This window comes from Patella vulgata, chromosome 1, assembly GCF_932274485.2.
Source record: "Patella vulgata chromosome 1, xgPatVulg1.2, whole genome shotgun sequence".
NCBI classification, from domain to species: Eukaryota; Metazoa; Mollusca; class Gastropoda; family Patellidae; genus Patella; species Patella vulgata.
Genome location: NC_065879.2, coordinates 85,965,642 through 85,981,093, shown reverse-complemented (window position 1 = coordinate 85,981,093; position 15,452 = coordinate 85,965,642). Strand labels below are relative to the sequence as shown.

The 15,452-nt window shown below is 36.1% G+C and overlaps 1 protein-coding gene across 1 annotated transcript in view; it reads right to left on the bottom strand.

Moving 5' to 3' along the window:
* Window positions 1–15,452, bottom strand: part of LOC126820367 (X-ray repair cross-complementing protein 5) — a 34,318-nt gene that overhangs the window by 2,450 nt on the left and 16,416 nt on the right. Inside the window, exons 6-18 of the mRNA XM_056102621.1 lie at window positions 15,002–15,166; window positions 14,423–14,534; window positions 13,403–13,538; window positions 11,637–11,746; window positions 8,774–8,836; window positions 7,933–8,070; window positions 7,072–7,180; window positions 6,509–6,569; window positions 6,020–6,089; window positions 5,080–5,276; window positions 3,822–3,915; window positions 3,355–3,427; window positions 1,995–2,107 (exon numbers count right to left, since the gene is read on the bottom strand). Coding sequence (XP_055958596.1) covers window positions 1,995–2,107; window positions 3,355–3,427; window positions 3,822–3,915; window positions 5,080–5,276; window positions 6,020–6,089; window positions 6,509–6,569; window positions 7,072–7,180; window positions 7,933–8,070; window positions 8,774–8,836; window positions 11,637–11,746; window positions 13,403–13,538; window positions 14,423–14,534; window positions 15,002–15,166 — 1,441 coding nt within the window. The remainder of the gene's footprint in view (window positions 1–1,994; window positions 2,108–3,354; window positions 3,428–3,821; window positions 3,916–5,079; window positions 5,277–6,019; window positions 6,090–6,508; window positions 6,570–7,071; window positions 7,181–7,932; window positions 8,071–8,773; window positions 8,837–11,636; window positions 11,747–13,402; window positions 13,539–14,422; window positions 14,535–15,001; window positions 15,167–15,452) is intronic.

Below are 15,452 nucleotides of genomic sequence, written 5' to 3'. Positions count from 1 at the left end.
GTTTGTCCGGATTTTCCGGTGTGGTTCCTCCTTGTGGGTCATGTAGGACGGAAGGGTGGCAAGGGACAACATATAGTCATTTGGATGGGAAGAAAAACCAAGGTCCTGCGTACACATTGGCTTGCAAGTAAAAGACTAAGCCTCGATTCACCGTTTTTAAATTATGTGTTTATATAATATCTGAAACCAAAGGAAAGATCTGCAATATAACAGGGCTGCCGACAGCCAGTATCGCAGCTCAATTTGCGATACATATTTTGTCCGTTGCTAACCAAAAATTAAAATCTAATGTTTTTGATTCGCAGTTACTGCGAATCATTAATATGCCTGTCATTTTGGATATTGACACAAGAATAATCCACATTTTGAAGACTAGAAGGCTTACTCAACACTTTCAACGTGTATAAAATGTTGAATAAAATTTTATAAACAAAACTGAATTCTCCGTGTGACATTTTCTTCTCGAACTACCAAGACACAATACTATATAACACAGGGACATAACTCTATGAATAGGGACTTTTAAACCGGAAATAGAGAATCAAGTAGTATCACTCACGTTGCGAGACATCAAGTAATTATATCATATTCATTTTGAAAGAAATAAATCCAGTGTATCCCCCACGTATTGTAAATAAAATATAAAAAAATAAATACATGTTAACGTATTGTAAAATGATAAATCAAAGTAAAAATTCCCATAAAATATTATTTTTTATATCGCGTGTGTCTAGTTAATCGAGGTGCGCCCGATTGAACAAAAATAGTAATACACGATAAAAAGCAGACGAAATTGTTTTCTAACGAAGATTTCTAACGTAACAAAAAAATAATAATTAAAATGAGTGGGGCTTCGGAAGTCACTGTCAAGAATTGGCTTCAGACATAAGACCTAACTAAATGTCTACATCACATTCACAAACTGTCACAAGTACTTGTGGAAGCGCTAAAAAATCTAAGAATAGTCAGAATGGAATCTAATCATATTTGTTATGAATTAAAGTAATATCTTGTTATTTAGGTGTTTTAGTTGAAACTGAAAAACTGCTAATCAATTTTTAAATTTGCTAATCAAATTTGGCAAAATTGGACTTTTTGATTAGCAGTGCTGCTAATCAACTGTGAAAAATTACCGACAGCCCTGCAATATAAAGATTTAGTTTTGACATATGTGACCTATCACATCGAAATGGACAGTAAGTAGCAATTTAAGCACATTCCTTGGGTTCCAGGCTTCATATCATGATCGATGGTAGAGATATTGCCAAACACATCAAGGTCAATTGGAGAGAATTTTAAAGATAGGTTGCCAGGCAAGGAAACATACGCCAGCAGCAGCTAAATCGTCCAAGCGGTCAACAAGAATTGTCGCACATCTATTCTTTTGTAGGTAATAGGGTCATTTACAAGACAATTTCATACAGATCAGATTATAATTTTCATCATTTGAGGGTTTACAAGGTTCTGCAAAATGAAACAAGGGCCTTAACTCTGCAGTAATTAACAGGAAATGTTGAAGTTCAATAGGCTTCTTCTTTTCACTAATTTAAATGGCGCATATATATTTCATACAGATCAGATGATAACTTTTGTTGTTCAAGCATTCACATGGTTCAACAAAGTGAAACAAGGGCCATAACTCTAGAAGTAATTAACAGAAATTGCTGAAATTCAATAGGCTTCTTTGTTTCAATAATTTAAATGATGCATATAAATTTCATACGGGTCGGATCAAATGTTAACTTTTGGCATTAGAGCGTTCACAAGGTTCAAAGTGAAACAAGGGCCATAACTCTAGACATAATAAACGGAAATTATTGAAATTAAATAGGCTTCTTCATCTCACTAATGTAAACCACATATATTAATTTTAAAACAACTGGATGATAACTTTTGGCGTTAGAGCGTTCATTGTTGACGATGGACGGACGGCAATATACGTCCACATTTCTATGTGGGCGTATAAAAATGGTTAAAATGAAGTTTTTTCTTACTTTAATACATTCAGCTCTATATGCTTTAACACAATCACTCGCCTTCCCATAAAACTGAGTTCCAAATGAATCCATTACAATTTGTTCTATTCTCTTCTCCATTTGACCACAAGCTGCAAAAACGAAAGAAATGAAATGAAATGAAATGGGGTTTAACATCCTACCGTTCTGCTCCGAACTGGGCTAATGAAGACGGGCATACGCCATACAGTATGCTATGAGGGAAATTTTGCCCGGACAGTGGCACTAGGGCCTACTCTTATATTGAATTCAAACTGTCAAGGGATCTTTAACGTGCACACCAATGTGTACAGGGGACCTCTTTTTTTTTGTCTCATCCGAACGACTAGCCCTCTAGATACAGGGATCGAACATCCGACCTCCAGGCTAGCAAGCCAGTGTCTTATCTGTGACCACAAGCTGCAAAGATAGGTTGCCAGGCAACGAAACATACGCCCACAGCAGCTAAATTGTCCAAGCATTTGATAAGGGTTGTCAAATATTTATTCTTTTGTAGGTAACTGGGGCATTTACAAGACAATTTCATACAGATCAGATTATAATTTTTGTCGTTTGAGGAGTCACAAGGTTCTACAAACTGAAACATAAGCCTTAACTCTGGAAGTAATTTACAGAAAATTTTGAAATTTGTCAGACTTTTTAATTTTACTAATTCAAATAATACATATAAATTTCATACAGATCGGATGATGACCTTTGTCATTCAAACATTCGCAAGGTTCAGAAAGTAAAACAAGGGCCATAACTCTAGAACTAATTGCAAGGTTCAGAAAGTAAAACAAGGGTCATAACTCTAGAAATAATTGACGGAAATTGATGAAATTGATTTAAACACATTCACAAGAGCTTTAAATTGAAACCTCGCTCGAACTGGAAGCCAATGGAGTTTCTGTAACTTAGCTGACATTGTTATGCACTATTTGTAGTCTGTTTAAAGCTGTTTCTGGTGCTCCTAATAGAAGCGAATATGCGATATTACAAGACCAGGTCATTAGGAATATTTCTTCTATATTATTGGTCATACAAAAACATAATGTGGAACACAATTACTATTTTAATTAAAGCAACGTTTTTGTATAACATATGTCAATTGCTAAATGCTGCTCAAAGAAGATATTATTGGTCCTTCATTTAACGTCCACTCAACACAAACCAGGTCATTTCCAGACTAACAATTAATAATTCGATCGTGTTTGAACAGGCAATCCTACTCCTTGTCATGTACAAGCGGGGAATCGAAACCAAACCATTTGTCCCAATGACAGACCTTAGGATCTAAAGCGCGAACCTAAACCATTGCGCTACCCAAGTCCCTATAAAATCTATAAATCAGTGTTACCTTTATCAAACAAGTCTTCATCTTTATCCGATAAAAGAGTTTGAAAATCTTCTATAGGTGATACCGTTCCTACCTAGAAACAAAATTATTTTACAAATAAAGAAATCATTAAAGAAGGCCACAAGGTTGAACAGGTGACCCTACTCCTTGTCACATACAACCGAGGAATCGAAACCACACCAGCTGACTCAATGACAGACCTTATGATACAACGCGCAAGTGTTAACCATTCGGCCACCCAGGCCCCCCAAATTCAATAAGAATCTAAACACTACTGTAAAATAAGAAATAATTGTTTCAGTAATAAGCAGTAATTGTTCTTCCATAAGTATGTGTTATAGTTTATTGCTCTATCCAGTTACTAAATGCCTCTAAAAGATCAGTAATTGTATTCCATAGAATTTTGACCTGTTTAATGAAATTACTTTATAATAAAATCAATACGTAATAAAGGGTTTTAAGTTTACCTCCGTTATTCTAGCTCTAGCTATATTCTCCATACCACCTTCTAAATCATCATCTAATTTCTGTTTCTTTACAGCGGGTCCGTCACCTTCACCTCTAAAATAGAGATAGAAATGGGGTTTAACATCCACTCCACACAAACTAGGTCATTTTGGGACGACACCTCTATAATAACAATATCATACTTTTAAATACTTAAATATTCGTTCTAGCCGTGGACTAAAATCTGATACAAATACAGATCCTTTTTAGTTTCGTTTTTTATAGTTCAAAATTTCGTTTTACTTGTCTTTACTACAATAGGATCTGTTATTAAAAGATTATTCACAAGAAAAGCCCATAATCAACACTCTAGGCCAGTGATTCTCAACCAGTGTGTGCCGCGAGATCTTCCTAAGTGTGCCGCAAAATTTTAAACAGCACACTTAGAAAATTTCTCACTAAAGAAGTCAGCTATTTGATTGATGAAATTCGAAACACTGCAATAAAGTTTGATTGATGAAATTAGGAACACTGTAATAAATTAAGTTCATAGCTGTGTTTTTCTTAATTTAGTTTGATTTATTCTGTTTCTATGACTATGTCGTATACGGTTGTATGCCGTCTGACTTACCGTGTTTTTATTTTGCAAAATTCAAATATTTTTCATATATATTTAGCCAGGTGTGCCGCTATTCTTTCATGTGTTCCAATGTGTGCCGTTGGCATAAAAAGGTTGAGAACCACTGCTCTAGGCCATCGGGTGGCTTCGATTTTAAGTAGTGTGGGCGTCTAAATAAATCTTTAAGTTCAAAATTTTGATTTACTTGTCTTTACTACACGAGGATCTTGAAGAGTTGTTATTAAAACATTTATTCACATGAAAAGCCCATTATCAACACTCTAGGCCATCGGGTGGCTTCGATTTTAACCCCTTAACTGCATAGTTTTTAAAACGTTAACTACCCCCTATTGTGTAATTAATTTGACGAAAAACGTCATTTTTGGACCTTTTTATTCCCGAATACAAATTTTAGTAGTCTCAACCCATATTAAAACTAACAGTAAATAGAGTTGTCTCCCTTCAATTAGATTTCCTCGACCAGGCGTAATATAACGTCCTACACATGCTGTGTTCGTGTTCGAAGAATAGGTTGGGGAAAATACCTCCAGGGCGTTATATTATGTCCTACACACGGTGAGTGGCAGTTGTCCAGGACGTTATATAAGGCCCTACGCAGTTAACAGGTTAAGTAGTGTGGGCGTCTAAATAAATCTTACTTTTCACTAAATAATGCCTCTCCTGATTGATCCTCTTTCTTTTTGGCCACAACTTCTAATTTAAATACTTCACTAATATTATCTAGTATCTTTTCACTTCGTCTCTCTATCTCTTCTGGCCGTTTTAAATAGGATGCTATGAGAGGAGATAACTCAGGAAGGCCTTCGTCTGGTTTCAAGGCCCTATGTAACAGGCACTGAAATTTAATAGACAATCATTCAAGGGAGATGAAGAGATAAATGGGGTTTAACGTTCATGCCACTCAAACTAGGTCATTTTGGGACTAACATTTGGTTAAATTTTATTTCAAAATTTCACTTGCGCGTTGGGGTCCTTAGCTTTGGGAACAAACTGGAGGACCCAGAGAAAACTCACGAGGTTGGTCAGATGACCTACTCCTTGTCAAGTAAAAGTGTGGAATTTAAACCACACCAGTTGACTCAATGGCAGACCTTATGATACAACACGGGCACGCTAACCATTCGACCATCCAACCTCCTTTTATAATAATGAAATGGGGTTTAACATCGTTCTGTACCGTCTGGGCTAATGAAGATGGGCATACCCCATGCTGTGTGATATGAGGGAAATTTTGCCTATTCTTATTTTGAATTCCAACTGCAAAGAGTTCTTTTACATGGTCCCTAATGACCAAAAGTATCTCAAAACTGAACTTTTTAATCAAATATGCAACTGATTGAATAAGTTCTAGCTGTGTTTGTGTCAGACTTTTACCATGTGTACTAAATAATGTTCTTCGTATTTTGTTTATGTCTTTTTTATGGATTCATGTGTTGTGATTGCTGTAATTTTATATTAGTTGTACTTATGTAAAGCGCCCGGGAGCAGCTCACTGAGTTGAATTGTTGGCGCTATATAATTCAATTATTATTATTATTATTATTATTAAGGATAAAATAACTGATACTAGATATTTACCTGATAAAGACGTTGAAAATAAGGATTGAAAGTGTACTTAGGTTTTAAAATCTCTTCACTATTATCATCACTAAAATAAAAAAAAATTTCATCTTAAGTTTATATAGATATTACGTAATGAAATAAAGCGCAAAAATGACTCATAATAGATGGCTATTTACATGTACCTAGGCTTTGAAAATAAGGATTAAACAAAATTTTATCTAAAGTTTATATAGAGACTAGCGGATGACCCCGTGCCGCATGGTTCAGTTATGTTTCAATAATTCGCTTGTGCGTAGGTGTCTTTAGCAGTGGAAGGAAACCGGAGGACCCGGAGAAAACACACCAGGTTGGACAAACAACCCTACTCCTTGTCACGTAGAACCGGGGAATAAAAACCACGCCAGTTGACTCACTGACAGACCTTATGATACAACGCGCGTTATCCATTTGTCCACACACGCTCCCCCCCCCACCCAAAAAATATATATGAATATAATTACTAACTCTTCCTTTTTTGACAGATCCATAGCCGTAATTAGATCATCCATGACCTGCAACTGTTCACCTGAAAAAAAAAAACAACAGATAATTTGTTTTCAACACTAAAGCTACACTAATTTAATTTCCTGTTGTTCGGAGAGAGAGAGAGAGAGAGAGAGAGAGGGAGAGAGAGAGAGTGAGATGGGGTTTAAGATGGGATTAGGTCATTTCGGAACTAACACATTGTTAATTTTATTTCAATATTTCTCTTGCGCGTAGGGGTCTTTAGCAGTGGGAGGAAACCGGAGGACCCAGAGAAAACCCACGAGGCTGGACAGGCGACTCTACTCTTTGTCACGTACAATGAGCAAGCGAATTATTGAAATAAAATTGGACCATGTGTTAGTCCCAAAATGACCTGGTTTGTGTCGAGTGGACGTTAAATCCCATTTCTCTCTCTCTCTCTCTCTCTCTCTCTCTCTCTCTCTCTCTCTCTCATCTGAATTAAAAGACAAATTTATTTTCAACATTTGGTAAATATGAAAAGAAAATAATATGAATATCAAAAAATATTTGTAAAGAAATACCTGTAGGTTTAAACTTTTTATTGGTAACAGCGTCGTCTGTTAATGGTAAAGAACCAAATGTAAACATTCGTATATCTTCCCTAAACGGTAACTCTATCCAATATAAACACTGAAAAAAAACCAAAAAAAACAAATGAAAAATTAACACAGAATTAATTCCTCTGAAAAAGTATTAATTTTTAAAAGAGAGAGAGAGAGAGAGAGAAATAGGATTTAACAAAACAAATAAATGGGGTGGTTGCTATGTGATTTTGTTTTGGAACATATCCACATTTTTAACTTGCTTTTTCTCAAAACTTCTTTTTCTGACTTGGGTAACTTCAAACGAATATAGCTTAGTCAGTTTTTGCTTGATTCAAACAGGAGCCACAGTGGCTAATTGGGTAAGACGCTGGCTCACTAGCCTGGAGGTCGCGTGTTCGATCCCTGCATTGGCTGAGAAGGCTCATCAGGATTTTCTGACATGGTTTCCCCTTGTCAATGATGCAGGACAGAGTTCCTGACAAGGACAGCTGTCTAGTTGTTTGGATGGGATAAAAAAAAATAAGGTCCCGTGTACACATTTGCGTGCACATAAAAGATACCTTGACAGTTGGAATTCGATATAAGAGTAGGCTGTAGTGCCGCTGCCCAGGCAAAATATTCCCTCATAGCACACTGTATGGAGTATGCCCGTCTATATTAGCCAGGTTCGGAGCAGAACAGTAGGACGTTCAACCCCATTTTATTTCATTTTGATTCAAAGAAACCATACATCATTTTAAAGGTATTGAGAATGTGAAAATAACAATACCTCAATGTTCAAAATTTTCTCATTGTGACTCATTTTGCCAGCAGATATGATATAATTTGTTTATTTACCTCGTAATCAGCTTTTATAACAGGCATTAAACAACCGAGTCTTGGAGCACTATTAGCAGCATAAACTCTCCTGGCTATCATAACAGAATTAGTTTCATATAAAGCATTGATTAAAGCGGATAACGCCACAGCAGCAGCCTGAAATTAAAAAAGAAAGAGAGAGAGATGGTTTAACGTCCACGTGACAAAAACTGGGTCATTTCGAGACTAACACATGGTTCAATTTTATTTCTCAGTAGATATTGACATGTTACTTACTTAAAAACAAAACAAAAAAACAACATAAAAAAAAGAATCGTGATACACCAATTCAGCATCTTGTGATTCAATACGTGAATCGTGAGAAGCTGACACTAGGGACCGGGTATCATTCAGATTTGATGAAAAAAGGAAAGCTACCATCCAGAATCTAATACACGTATCGAATAGATTGCCATCCAGAAAGTATTAAATGCCATCAAGATTCATCAAAAAAATGCCCAGTTTCTGCTACCATTTAGTTTAAGAAACACTGTTTAGTTTTGACATTAGTTGTCTAGTTTATGACCATATAGTTTAGTTTTGATATTGGTCGTCTGGTTTATGACCATTTAGATGTCAAAACTAAACAGTGTTTCTTAAACTACAAGTAGCACAAACTGGACGTTTTTTGATGAATCTTGACGACGGCATTTAACACTTTCTGGATGGCAATCTATTAACTGGATACGAGTATTAGATTCTAGATGGTAAGCTCAGTTTATTTCCGTTTTTCGTCAAATCTGAATGATACCCGGTCCCTAGTGTGAATTGTGATACACTGATTCAACGATACATCGTGCCAGCACTAATCAGAACTAACCTCGTCTCCCTTCTCTGCTACAAAAACCAGTGTTCCATCACCGAGATAGTGGTGACGTTTAATCTAGACACAAAAAAAACAAAACTTCATTAATTAATATTTCATCCAATCAATCTGATTAAAATACAGATCTATAATATGTTTCGTTTTTTTTATACTTTCGATGGCCAACACTGGGAGGTCGCGTCAGGGGTTGTACAAGCGTTTTTTTACCCTATGACGTCAGACATTGATTAATCAATCAGCGTTGACGTTTCTAGTGGTTTACCCAGAGTTCCGTGCATCGGACGCCAAGACCTCGCTGTACCAGACCGTTTCATTGGCTAATCCATCACATCAACCAGAATGCCAGTAATATAACAACTCTTCCAGATCTTAGTATAGTAAAGACAAGTAAAACGAAATTCTGAACTATAAAAATGAAACGAAATAGGATCTGTGTTTTAATCAGATTGTGTTCCAAAATGAAATTAAATGAAATGAAATGGGGTTTAACGTCCTACTGTTCTGCTCCTATACTAGGCTAATGAAGACGGGCATACGCCATACAGTGTGCTATGAGGGAAATTTTGCCCGGGCAGTGGCACTATCGCCTACTCTTATACCGAATTCCAACTGCCAGGGGATCTTTTTCGTGCATTCCAAACCTCTGTTTTTTGTCTCATCCGAAGGACTAGACAGCTGTCCTTGTCAGGCCCTCCGTTCTGCACCACTGACAAGGGGGATGATACAGTGAAATGAAATAAAATGAAAAGGGATCTTCAATGTTTGATTTCATGGGTAAGTGTAGCATTATCACTGCCATATATTTTTGCTTTGGCCTGATCGTCTAGGGGTTGGTTTAACTCTGGACTGACTGCTGTTGTATCTCTCTTCTAAGGACTTCAGTATTGTGTTTGTTCTCAGTACGGATACCACATCAAATACATTTTTATATCACAACAGTTAAACAATAATCTACATTACAATATTTAAAATTAACATCTCTTTCTCTCTACCCCAACTTCTGTAAAAGTGACTCAGGAAATCAACCTTCTACAGAACCCAATGATGTCTGACTATTCTAGCCCTCACTGAGCTCACTCCCTCTTTATAGGTGCCTACTGCAAATTGATTTACATAATAGACTGATAAATTCCAAATATGGAATAGATATGCACCATACCCTGGATATCGCCAGGGACCATTACCCAATTTGGTCAACAAATATAATACACATTTTATAACAACGAAAAATGTAAATGATCAACATGTGTAAACATGTGTTAAAGTATCAAAATAACTAGCATATTTTCTATATTTTTGGTTATGAACTTACAATCGATAATGTGTAAAGATAACATGTGTAAATGATCAACATGTGTAAACATGTGTTAAAGTATCAAAATAACTAGCATATTTTCTATATTTTTGGTTATGAACTTACAATCGATAATGTGTAAAGATAACAATATTGTTTCAGCCACCATATTTCTCCATTCCTTGTCTATGAATTTGGAAACAGTGTCGCAACAACAATATTGTTATCCCTACATTGGCCGACAAAGTACATCAGGATTTTCGACGTGGTTTCCCCTCTCAATGGTGTAGGATGGAGGGCCTGACAAGGACAGCTGTCTAGTCGTTCGGATGGGACACAAAACCAAGGTCCTGTGTATACACTGGCGTGCACATAAAGATCCAGTGGCAGTTTGAATTCGATATGAGTAGGCCATAGTGCCACTGCCTAGGCAAAATTTCCCTCAAAGCACACAATGGTGTATGTCCGTCTTCATTAGTCCAGTATAGAAGGAGTAGAACACTCAATAACAGACCTTATCAGGGCTGCCGACAACCAGTATCGCAGCGCAATTTGCGATACATATTTTGTCCGTTGCTAATCAAAAATTAAAATCTAACGTTTTTGATTCGCAGTAACTGCGAATCATTAATATGCCTGTCATTTTGGATATTGACACAAAGATTTATCCACATTTCTCAACACTTTCAACGTGTATAAAATATCAAATATATTTTATAAACAAAACCGAATTCTCCGTGTGACATTTTCTTCTCGAACTACCCAGACTCAATTCATGATACTATATAATACAGGGACATAACTCTATGAATCGGGACTATTAAACCGGAAATAGGGAATCAAGTAGTACCACTCACGTTGCGAGACATGTCAATTTCGGGTAATTATATCAGTATTCAATTTGAAAAAAAATAAATTCAGTCTATCCCCCACGTATTGTAAATAAAATATAAAAAATAAATACGTGTAAACGTATTGTAAAGTGAGAAATCAAAGTAAGAATTCCCGTAAACTATTATTGTTTATATCGCGTGCGTCTAGTTAATCGAGATTATTCGTAAAATACCGCGTGCTTCCGATTGAACAAAAATAATAACACACGATAAAAAGCAGACGAAATTGTTTTCTAACGAGGAAATAAGAAGCCACTGCCAAGAATTGGCTTCAGACATAAGGCCTAACAAAAGTCTACATTCATTCAGAAATGTTCACAGCTAGCTGTAGAAGTGCTAAAATTCTAAAAAAATGTTAAGAATGAAATCTAATCATTTGCTATCAATTAAAATTAAAATAATCTTGTTATTTAGGTGTTTTATGTTGATTTGAAACTGAAAAACTGCTAATCAATTTTTAAATTTGCTAATCAACTTTGGAAAAATTGGACTTTTTGATTAGCAGTGCTGCTAATCATCTGTGAAAAATTACCGACAGCCCTGGACCTTATGATACAACCAGCTTTGCTAACCATTCAGCCATCCAACCCCCTCCATATCATAAGATAACCTTTTATATGACTGACAGTTTATAATTGAAATCAAATTAAACTAAATCAAAATTACTTACATTTTCTGCTTTCGTAAAACCTAATATTTTAAGACATTTCTCAGCTTTATACTTCATATTCTCCTTGTCATCAGCAGACATAGGGACTAGTGTGGTACCATAGCGAAATCCTAAAATCAAAACAAGAGAGAGATAGATAAATGGGGTTTAACGTCCACTCGACAATTTCGGGACTAACATATGGTTCAATTTTATTTCAATAATTTGTTTGCGAGTTGGGTTCTTTAGCAGTTGGAGGAAACTGGAGGATCAAGAGAAAATCCATGAGGTTGGACAGACGACCCTACTCCTTGTCAAGTACAACCGGGGAATCAAAACCACGCTAGTTGACTCAATGACAGACCTTATGATACAAAGCCCACGCTCTAACCATTTGGCCATTCAACCCCACCCTTATGTAAATAAATCATATATTTACAAAACTGATATTCTGTTAATGAGTAAGACATTATCTCGCTAACCTGGAGGTCCCACGTTCGATCCCTGTGTTGACCCAGAATATTCATCATGGCTTTTCCGGCATGGTTTCCTCTTGTCAGGGGTGCAGGAGGGCATGGCAAGGAACAACGTATTCAGGGGGAATTTATCGTGACTGCTTACACGGTCCATCAATGTTCAACACAAGAGGTTTGAATTTTTAAATGAATTTTTAACTGTTAAAACATTGGGTGGCAAGGGTCAGCAATCTTATTCACGAAGACGCAAAACTAAAACATCATAAGCATGCAAGCCTTTCATTGGCTAAAAATATCATATGCATCCAAGCTTTTCATTGGCTAAGAACTGTAATTGGTATTACGATCTTAACTTTCAACCAATGGAATGGCCATATCCTTTATTAGCTTGATAGCGTTGAAAGAATACTGTTCGAAATGATGCCTTAAATACACAAGTAGCTGTTACTAAATGCCATTTACAGATTATCTTTAATATATTTGAATTTCAGGTTGAATTTGGAATTTGATATAACAGTAGGCTGTAGGGCAGCTGTCTGGAAAAAATTTCCCTTATAGCACAGTGTATGGCGTATGCCCGTCTTCATTAGTCCAGCCGGAGCATAACAGTAGGATGTTAAACCCCATTTCATTTCATTTCCTCCAAAGCTTAAAATGAGATATTATTGGTTTAGAGTTGAAGAATTTTCTGGAATTTAACTCACAGCCAATAAAAAGGCAGATCTAAAAAGGAGTAAATGAAATCCTGTCTAATGAAAAGGCACAAGTTGGATCGGTCGAATAGGTCGCTAGCCGAATAGGTCGCCAATTTGTGTTCGGTCAATATCTGTCACGTGCCAGCTATCACGTGATGTAAACAATTAGCCATGTGGCTTAAATTGTGTCATAGTGTCCAGTTTAGAAACTTAATTTACACAAACGCGTTGTATATTATACCTTCAAAACACCGTAAGTTCTTGTTCTTAATATCCTAATAAAGATTACCTTTCATCAGATTTTCTGCCAAACGGCGAAACGATCACAAAATACAGCGCTAAACTTACTCCAAATTTGTATGTTTACTATAGTGACCAGTGAGCGTGTCGAACCAACTACGTCACTTCCGGTATTAATAAAAATTAATTTCTCGCTTACAAATTATTTTTTGCATGTTATAGGAGGGGTTATTTCTAAATATATATTTATTATTTATGGAAACCTTATTGAAAATCGTTGGTCTTCCCCTTTAACCCTGTCGGTACTGAAAAGTAGGACGTTAAACCCCATTACATTTAGTTTTCATGAATACGACCTCAAGTTGGAACTACCTACCATTAACCATATCTTCCGGTTCCACTTCTGTTTCTTCTTCGTCATTTTTATGATACGTGCGTAAATTACCCACTGGACTGTCTATGTCTTTAGCATAAACTTTTTTATAGCTCTGTTTTAACTTAAACTCTTTAATCTGAAAATAAAGCAACAATAAAAATGAAACAACAATAAAACAACAATAAAAATAAAACAACAATACAAATAGAGAATAAAAATAAAACATGAAAATATCCAGATTGTAGAGAGAGGGTGAGAAATGGGGCTTAATGTCCATTCGACACAAACTAGGTCATTTCAGGACTAACATATGGTTCAATTTTATTTCAATAATTCGCTTGCACGTAGGGGACTTTAGCAGTGGGAGCAAATAGGAGGACCCGGGAAAAACTCACGAGGTATGACATTCAACACTACTCCTTGTCACGTACAACTGGGGAATCGAAATGATGCCAGTTGATTCAATGGCAGACCTTATGATACAATGCGAACACACTAACCATTGCACGATTAAATGTTTTTATCTTTTCTTCTAAAGTAAAACAATTTATAAACACTTCTGAGCATGGCTCTCGATTTCAATAATTTACATCAAAACACAATTCCTTTAGAGACATTTAGTAACTGGATAGAGCAATAAACTATAACACATACTTATTCTCTCAAACGTCGCCCAAAAAAATCAGTAACTGTTTTTCCATAAGTATGTTACATAGTTTATTACAATAAGTATGTTGCATAGTTTATAACAATAAGTATGTTGCATAGTTTATAACAATAAGAATGTTGCATAGTTTATCACAATAAGTATGTTACATAGTTTATTACAATAAGTATGTTACATAGTTTATCACAATAAGTATGTTACATAGTGTCATTACAATAAGACAACATGGTAAATAAAGTACAGTTAATTTTATAGTTTTTAAGCAGAATCTAGAGGGTTGACAAACAATGACATTTAAATCTCTGTGTCGAAACACAACTGATTTACGAAGACAAGAAAGGAGAGTTACCTACCTTTGTATAACCACAGACTGGTATTTTTAAATCTGCTATTTCTAACTGTACTTTCCATGCTGTCTGCCTTACTTGTCTAGCCTGGAAATAACTTAAAGCTGGCAACGCCTCCCTGAAATATATTACCAAATTATTGAGACTTATTTACATTATGCTAAATTTTACTGTTTATTAAGTTTGCAGATGGCGCTATTATAGTATGTTTTAAAATACAGATCTATATTTCGTTTTGTTTATTTTTATACTTTCGATTGCCTACACTACATGAAGATCTGACCAGTTGTAATGGGAGGTCGAGTCAGGGGTCATGAACAAGCAGGGTATAGAAACTAGCTATTCGGCCCCCAACGTCCCAGTCTAAGTGCTAAATGAAATGAAATGGGGTTTAACGTCCCACTGTTCTGCTCTGACTGGGCTAATGAAGACGAGCATACGCCATACAGTGTGCTATGGGCGAAAGTTTGCCCGGGCAGCAGCACTATGGCCTACTTTTATGTCGAATTTCAGCTGCCAAGGGATCTTTTACATGCACGCCAATGTGTACACGGGAGCCAAAAGGATAAAAGACAAAAAACCTACATGAAAGAATAACTATCACCATTGACTTCTGATAATATATGTTTAATCATGGCTTCTCCTGCTCTCTGTTGCGGCGATTTCTCTTTACCAAAATTATTATCAATAGTGGGTGGAGCATCGTGGTCATCATCATCATCATCGTCATCATCGTTTAATTTTGGACCACTGAAAAGAAAAACAGAAAATAATCATCATTTCACTGTGGATCACTTTAAAGAAAGGCAGAAAATAAATAATCGTTATCCAATCGTGGACCACTGTAAACTATTGCCAAGCATGATGATATATTGTAGTTGGCAAACAAAGAGAGAGAGAGAGAGAGAGAGGGGGGGTAACGTCCACTCGACACAAACTAGGTCATTTCGGGACTAATACATGGTTCAATTTTATTTCAATAATTCGCTTGCGCGTAGGGGTCTTTAGCAGTGGGAGGAAAACGGAATACCAAGAG